This window comes from Hemiscyllium ocellatum, chromosome 34 (assembly GCF_020745735.1).
Source record: "Hemiscyllium ocellatum isolate sHemOce1 chromosome 34, sHemOce1.pat.X.cur, whole genome shotgun sequence".
Taxonomy (NCBI): Eukaryota; Metazoa; Chordata; class Chondrichthyes; order Orectolobiformes; family Hemiscylliidae; genus Hemiscyllium; species Hemiscyllium ocellatum.
Window position 1 is genome coordinate 36,350,595 of NC_083434.1, and position 7,914 is coordinate 36,358,508.

The window sequence follows — 7,914 nt, forward strand, 5'->3', positions numbered from 1 at the left end:
TTTTTAACTTTGTACACCCCAGGCCAACACCGGCATCTCCAAATTCAGAAAATGTAGGTTTATATGCAGAAGATAGGGTGGGGGGAGGGTGGAAGGAGTAAATGATAGGTGGGGACAGAGCCCAGATGGAGAGAAGCACAGTTGAACAGACAAAGGAGTTGATAATGATCTGGCTGGGAGGGTGAATAGCTGTTAATGGCTAATGGAGACTGTTAGTGGCTAACAATAGGTAGTGTGCAATGGCAGATTATGGCATTCCTGACTAAGGGCTTTTGCCCGAAATGTTGATTCCCCTGCTCCTCGGATGCTCCCTGACTTACTGTGCTTTTCCAGCACTCCACTCTTGACTCTAATCTCAAGCATCTGCAGTCCTCACTGCTGTATCCTTAGACTAGCCATCGATATTATTTCCCTGGACACTTTTGACTACAGAAAATACAGTAGGATGTTCCTCCAAATGAAAAGGCACCTCATTATGTCTGACCATATTTTTATTTCTATTTGTTCATGGATGTGGGGATCATTGGTTAGGCCAGCAATTGCTGCCCATCCCCAATTGCCCTCAAGAAGGGGGTGGGATGAGCTGCTGCAGACCATTTGGTGACAGGAGACCGACAGTGCTGTTAGGAAGATAACACTCAAATGTGGACTGAGCCACTGAGGAGGAGCAGTGACACTGTTTCAGGTCATGGTGGTTTTTGGCTCAGAGGGGGACTTGCAAGTGGTGATGGTGTTCCTGTGTATCTGCTGCCCTTGTCCTTCTGAGGTGGCAGAGGTTTCAGATTTGGAAGGTGCTACCCGAGGAGCCATCAGACGAGCTGGCAGAAGCCACAGACTGTAGGTGTGTGGATGGTGGAGGGGCTGAATGTTTAAGGTAGGTATACCGTTTAACATGGGGCATCTCCTTCAACATGCAATACAGGGAGGTCAAAATACCCAATGAAGGAGCGGCGCTTAGAAAGCTAATGCTTCCAAATAAACCTGTTGGACTATAACCTGGTGCTGTGTGAGTTTGTCCACCCCAGTCCAACACCCGCTTCTCTATATCACATCAAATAGAGACAGAAAGCCACATGGACAGTCAGGTTTCTACTATGGCAGGCTTTTATCTAGATGCAGCAGGTCAGAAAGCACACAAATCACAGAGGTGTTACAGTGCAGAGGTCAATCAGCCCATCATACCTGGACCTGCTTATCAAAATGAACATCATCACCTCGCGCCAATCTCCTGCTTCTTCCCCATACCCTCGCATATCGTTTTTAATCAAACAAATAGCCAATGTCCATATGAACCTGCCCCCACCATACTTTCAGGCAGTGCATCCCAGACCTTAACTACTCAATGAGTGAACAAGGCTTTCCTCATTGTTCATCACTTTAAACCTTGGCCCTCTGGCTTATTCCTTTTATGAGCAGGAAGAACTTCTCCCGATCCAGTCTGTCCAGCCCACTCATGATATTCATAGAATCATAGAATGCCTAAACCGTGGAAACAAGTCCTTTGGCCCAACAAGCCCACACTGACCCACTCCGAAGAGTATCCCACCCAGACCCATTCCCCTCCCCTATTACTCTACACATACCCCTAACTAACACACCTAACCTACACAGTGCTGAACACTATGGACAATCTAACATGGCCAATTCACCTGACCTGCACGTCTTTGGACTGTGGGAGGAAACCGGAGCATCCAGAGGAAACCCAGGCAGACACGGGGAGAATGTGCAAACCCCACACAGTCATCCAAAGTGGGAATCAAACCTGGGACCCTGGCGCAGTGAGGCAACAGTGCTAACCACTGAGCCACTGTACTGGAAACTTCCAGCAAATCTCCTCTCAGTCTTCTCCTCCCCAAAGAGAATAGTCCCAGTTTCTTGAATCTATCTTCATAAATGAAGTCCCTCATCCCTGAAACCATTCTAGTAAATCAAATCTGCACTCTCTCCAAGGTGTCCTTCCTATAAGCTGGTGCAATCAACTGTACACAGTACTCCAGCTGAGCTCAAACAAGTGTCTTATGCAAAGTTCAACATCACCTCCTTGCTCTTGTATTCTATGTCCTTATTAACAAAGCTGAGGATATTGTAGTGTTCTTTCTACATGTCCTGCTACTTTCAATGATCTATGCAAACAATTGTACCTGTTATTTTATATTGTCTGTCACTGTCCCTCTGATCAAAATTGAAAATGTGTTGCTGGAAAAGCGCAGCAGGTCAGGCAGCATCCAAGGAGCAGGAAATTCGACATTTCGGGCATAAGCCCTTCATCAGGAAGGATGATCTTATGAGCTTTCGGGCTTATGCCTGAAACATCGAATTTCCTGCTCCTTGGATGCTGCCTGACCTGCTGCGCTTTTCCAGCAACACATTTTCAGCTCTGATACTCCAGCATCTGCAGACCTCACTTTCTCCTCTGATCAAAATGCCTAGTGGTTAGCACTGCTGCCTCACAGCCCTCATGACCTGGCTTCGATTCCCACCTTGGGCGACTGTCTGTGTGGAGTTTGCATATTCTCCCCGTGTCTGCGTGGGTTTCCTCCGGGTGCTCCGGTTTTCTCCCATAGCCCAAAGATGTGCAAGTCAGGTGAATTGGCCATGCTAAATTGCTCGTAATATTAGGTACATTAGTCAGAGGGAAGTAGGTCTGGGTGGTTAATCTTCGGAGTGTCGGTGTGGACTTGTTGGGCCGAAGGGTCTGTTTCCATACTGTAGGGGATCTAATCTAAAACCTGACACTTCTCTGCTCTAAGCCTTGCCTGCCACCTATTTGCCCATTCCACCAACTTCTCTTCATCATTCTGGAGTGCGACACAGTTCTGATCACAGTTTACAATTCTTGCAAGTTTTGGGTCAACTGCAAGCTCAAGATCATTAATATGCATCAAGAAAATCAAGAGTCCCAGCACTGACCTCTCCAGCCTGGAAAAGATCCATTGACTGTTACTCACTGTTTCCTACCACAGAGAGAATTTAGTCAATTGATTGACTCATATAAGATGATCCGCTGATGCAGGGAAGCACAGTGTCATTGAGTTTTGACCAGTCACATCACTGCAATCCAACCAAACCATGGCCAAAGATTGGGTAAAATTTACATTGAAGTCAGCTGAAGGCAAACCCACTCTCATTTGTTTTATTTCCCTGTGATCTCTGACTCAGATCACAACCTGCTTACAAAACTAGTAGTATCTCAGGGCAAAAACATAAGTTTTCAACTGTTGTGATTCAGAAACACTTTTGCGAGCTGTGTTCATTTTCTTGTGTGCAGATTTTCATATGAAAGGAAGGGACAATAGCAGCAGGGGTACAAAATTAGTAGCGTGACAGAAGACAGGGAGTACTGGTTAATAGAGGTTTTAAAGGTCAAAGGAAGATTTGTAGTGGAGATCTCCAAATTGTGTAGGACCCCTCACTCTTATATAACTTAAAACCTAGTATAGTGGCTGCAATTTCAAAATCTGCAAATGAAACAAAATTAGGACCCTGTGACTTAGTAAGAAATTGACTGGATTACACCACTGGAATTATCAAATGATCAAGTACCATATGGTTATTTTAAAATTGCATTCACTCACAGGTAAACAATGAACCCCAATATTAACCATGCTTAATTTTGTTCATAAGCAAATATCCAATTGTATTAATATATGTGTTACTATTCTTAAATACATTAACGGATATGTTTCAACAGAAAAACAATTATTTACTTGCCAATTGCATGATTCATGTAGAATTTTAGATTTGCATTTATGATAATGAATTTTGACAGAAACTTGAACTTCAACTTACTGAGCACAATTTTAAGTGCAAATTTAGATTCAATTTCCCAACTGTGCCCAAAGAGGAAACTCTACCCCACTGTATTGATTAATTCATGTTACTTGAAGACATGTGGTAAAATAAAAGGCAACACAGCACCAGGGTCCCAGGTTCGATTCCAGCCTTGGATGACTGTCTGTGTGGAGCTTGCACATTCTCCCTGTGTCTGCATCGGTTTCCTCCCATAGTCCAAAGATGTGCAGGTCAGGTGAATTGGCCATGAGAAATTGCCTGTGGTGCTAGGTGCGTTAGTCAGAGGGGAAATGGATCTGGGTGGGTTGCTCTTTGGTGGGTTGGTGTGGACTGGTTGGGCCAAAGGGCCTGTTTCCATACCTGTAGGGAATCCAATCATAACAATTTTCCTGTCTGGCCTTTCTTAATTTGTTCTTGAAAAAAATTCATAGTGGGATCAAAAAACCCATGACATGCAGTTCACATCAAGTTAGTGTCAGACCCTTGATGTTAGTCCATTTTATAACTGGACAAAGTGGGTATAACACTCAAAGCAAAATGCACACACCATTTCTGGGAGAGTCCAGCAACGCCATACTCAATAATACTCAGAAGACAAGATCTGAATGTGTAACATGCTGTAAACACAAAATTACAGCAGGTAATAATATTCTACAGACATGGCTCACACTAAAAAATGAATAATCACCAACAATCTTGAATTAGAATTACTGGGCAAACTTGTACTCTAACAATAATTAGTAACATTGATTTGTGTAGACCATCACCTTTTGTCTGTTCTTTATGGGCATCTTTATACATCATTTGTCAAATAGCAGAAGCTTATTAATTGTGTTTTTATCAGATTAGAAAGAACTTTCATTGATTATGGCACCAGTCCAGCAACACTCGAGTGAATGAAAAATTACTTATGAATTATTATTTTAATATATGTGGGTGGCACCTTTACTCTCCTCCATTCTGACATCTTGTCCATCAAAATAACATAATTGAAGTTCATCTGCCCTGAACTCTATTAGTTGATCTTAATTACTGATGTTCAATAATGCATTTGTTCACCTTTTAACTGCAATTGGTAAACTCCTTATTGAACTGTACCTGTTCTTTGTCAACAGAACAGCCTAACATGTATGCGAATGTATTGACTACAACATGAAAAAAATAAGTATCAGTGAAGTCTAAAAACTAAGGTTATGCTGCTTTCATCATGATGTTAAATGTTAGATATAGACTGATGGTAGTGAACACGTATAAATAGAACTGTAGAGAGAATAAAAGATTTGCTATTATTTTAATAAGTCAACTCATTTTATAGATGGCGTAGAGTTTCCATTAGGCAGACTTACACTGATGGCATTTTTACATTAGGACAACTACAGTAAGGAAACAGACCATTCAGCCCAACAACTCCACATCAACCCTTTGAAGAGCAACCCACCCAGACCTGTTCCCCCCGCCCCATATTTAACTTTCACTGATGTACTTAACACTATGGGCAATTTAGCTTGGCCAATCCACCCTAACCTACACATCTTTTGGACTGTGGGAGGAAACCCATGGGGAAAATGTGCAAACTCACACAGTCAGCGGCTGGAATCGAACCCTGGTCCCTGGCACTGTGAGGCAGCAGTGCAAACCACTGCGCCACTGTGCCACCCATTTTCCCACCCATGAGACCTGGTAAAGTATCAAGTTTAATTTTTTTTTGTACGCTAAAAGATATTTTAAACATCATAAAGCATTCCCACATTTCCTACACCCAGAAAATTATTACAATTAGTAACACTTTTAAAAATTGAATGTAGATTTTTTTTACTTACAGTAATTTGTAATGAACAAAAAAAATTAATACAACGGTGCAGAAATTAACCAAAGGGTTAACCACTTGTGATAATTAGTAAAGAAGTTTTTTTTCAGGACAGGCTGAACAAGCATGCCTAACTACATCCAAAAAACAGAAATAGAGGCATCACATCAGATACATTGTCTGTGTCCATTATATTTTAAGATTGGAAATAAGTACTTTTTTTCTCTTGGGGAGGAAAACATAAATGCAACATGTGTTACTTCATAAATATTAAACAGTATATACGGTTGACTCCAAGTTAGGGGACTGCATTTCACCCACAGCTTCTAGTTAGGAGATACTCAGATGTCAAGAGTAAAGGGATCCATTTTGTACTAGTCAATTAAAATCCATATGTATTTATGCTGCAACGTTGGTACCACAGAAAGCCACTTCCACATAATTTGAGTTTTGAAACTACAATCTATGGGAGACAGTGCAGCGGAAAAACACTGGCGTCAGTTTGACAATAGTTGGTAACAAGGAAATGTGGGAGCATGCGAAAGCCTGTGTAATTTACATATTCAAGATCACCTTTTTAAAAAAAGACTTACTACTTCCAAACAAATGATCAAATAACGCAAACTGGAAGTCTTTCTTTAAAAAAAAACTTCCGAACTTTTTTTTAAAAAAGTATTTATTTTTGCAGCGCGCAGACATCGCTGGGACAACGAGATGCTTTCAGTATCAGTTTTGATGGGATTTCAAAACCTGCTCCCTAATCTGCAAATTGCTGAGATTAACTTTCGCATTTTATTTCGAAAATCAAGGACAGTTTGCAAAGTGCAGGACGGGCACAAAATAAAACCTCCGGAGTTAAAAGTTTGACCAAGGAGATACCAGTCAGTCCACAGCAGCGACGCACAGACAGTCTGCAGAAAATGAAAACCTCCCCTTCTCCAGAACAGCGACTGAACATGAGCGATGCAACTTTCCTGAGAGAGAGAGAGAGACAGAACTTCATATCCAGAGTAAAATAAACACTCGGTACCCACAAAAGCTGCCGTCCATCGTCCGTTCAGTTAGGAGGGCTGATGCAAGCAGGGGTGGGGGAGAGAGAGTCCGATGCTATTTAAAACAAACAGAACCCCATGCACTCTGAAAGAGTTGTGTATTTTATTATAGAGTTGGAGTTGATTCCCCCTGGTGGAGCTCTGGAGTCCCAGACTCTGGGAAAAAGGGAGTTAGAAGGAGGATGAAGTTGGGTTGGTACCTGCACAGGTTTCTCTCTCTCTTTAACCTTGTTCTCCAACCCCCCCATCCCTTTCTCTCTCTCTCTCTCCTCCTCCTTGAGCTGCTCTAGAGAGACCCCTCCTGTGCTGATGATGCTGATGCTTGTGTTTATTTCACATTGAAAGGCAAAGGCAAGAGAGTTCGTCCCTAGGAGACCAGAGAGAGAGAGAGAGAGTCCCACGTGATGAGCTTAGTTATCAGGTTTAGAGACTTAGAGAGAGAGAGAGAGCAGCTCGCAGCAGCTAACACTCTCTTTTCTCTCTCTCTCTCTCCCTCCCTCCTATCTGTCTCATTCCAGGAAGAAGAGGAGGAGAAGGGAGGGAGGTGAGCTGCCTATCCACATCCACACTAACGCCATTTTGATTTCTTTCCGGAACAAAGTTTAGAAACAACACAAAAAGTTTTTGTGTGTGTGTCTGTGTGAGGGAGGTGCCCGCTCCCTCGGTCGCCCGGGCGGCTCAGCATCAGCAGCAGCTCCAGCAGCAACATGTCCCGCCGCAAACAACTCAACCCCAACAAAGTGCACTGTAAGTACCCGCCTGCCTTCACCCCCCACCCCCTCCCCTCTGTCTCTGGGTGTGTGTATGTGTGAGAGGGTGTCTGTCACTCTGGGGGGTGTTGTACTTTTGTTGTTGTTGGGGGATATGGGGCTGTTGGGAGGTTTCTCTGGCTTCAGCTCTAGGGACACTGACACCCCACTCAACCCCGCATCACTGAGGGAGAGGGAGAGAGGGAGGGTGGGGGTATGGGGGGAAGGAGGGGGGATGGGGATGGAGATGGAGGGGGGATGGAGATGGAGGGGGGATGGAGATGGAGGGGAGATGGAGATGGAGGGGGGATGGAGATGGAGGGGGGATGGAGATGGAGGGGGGATGGAGATGGAGGGGGAGATGGAGATGGAGATGGAGGGGGGATGGGGATGGAGGGGGGATGGGGATGGAGGGGGGATGGGGATGGAGGGGGGATGGAGATGGAGATGGAGGGGGGATGGAGATGGAGGGGGCATGGAGATGGAGATGGAGGGGGGATGGAGATGGAGGGGG

The 7,914-nt window shown here is 44.0% G+C and overlaps 1 protein-coding gene across 1 annotated transcript in view; it reads left to right on the forward strand.

Moving 5' to 3' along the window:
- Positions 1 to 6,335: 6,335 nt before the first annotated feature.
- rreb1a (ras responsive element binding protein 1a) overlaps positions 6,336 to 7,914 on the forward strand; it is a 226,421-nt gene continuing 224,842 nt past the window's right edge. The window contains exon 1 of the mRNA XM_060850146.1: positions 6,336 to 7,398. Coding sequence (XP_060706129.1) covers positions 7,359 to 7,398 — 40 coding nt within the window. The 5' untranslated portion in view covers positions 6,336 to 7,358. The remainder of the gene's footprint in view (positions 7,399 to 7,914) is intronic.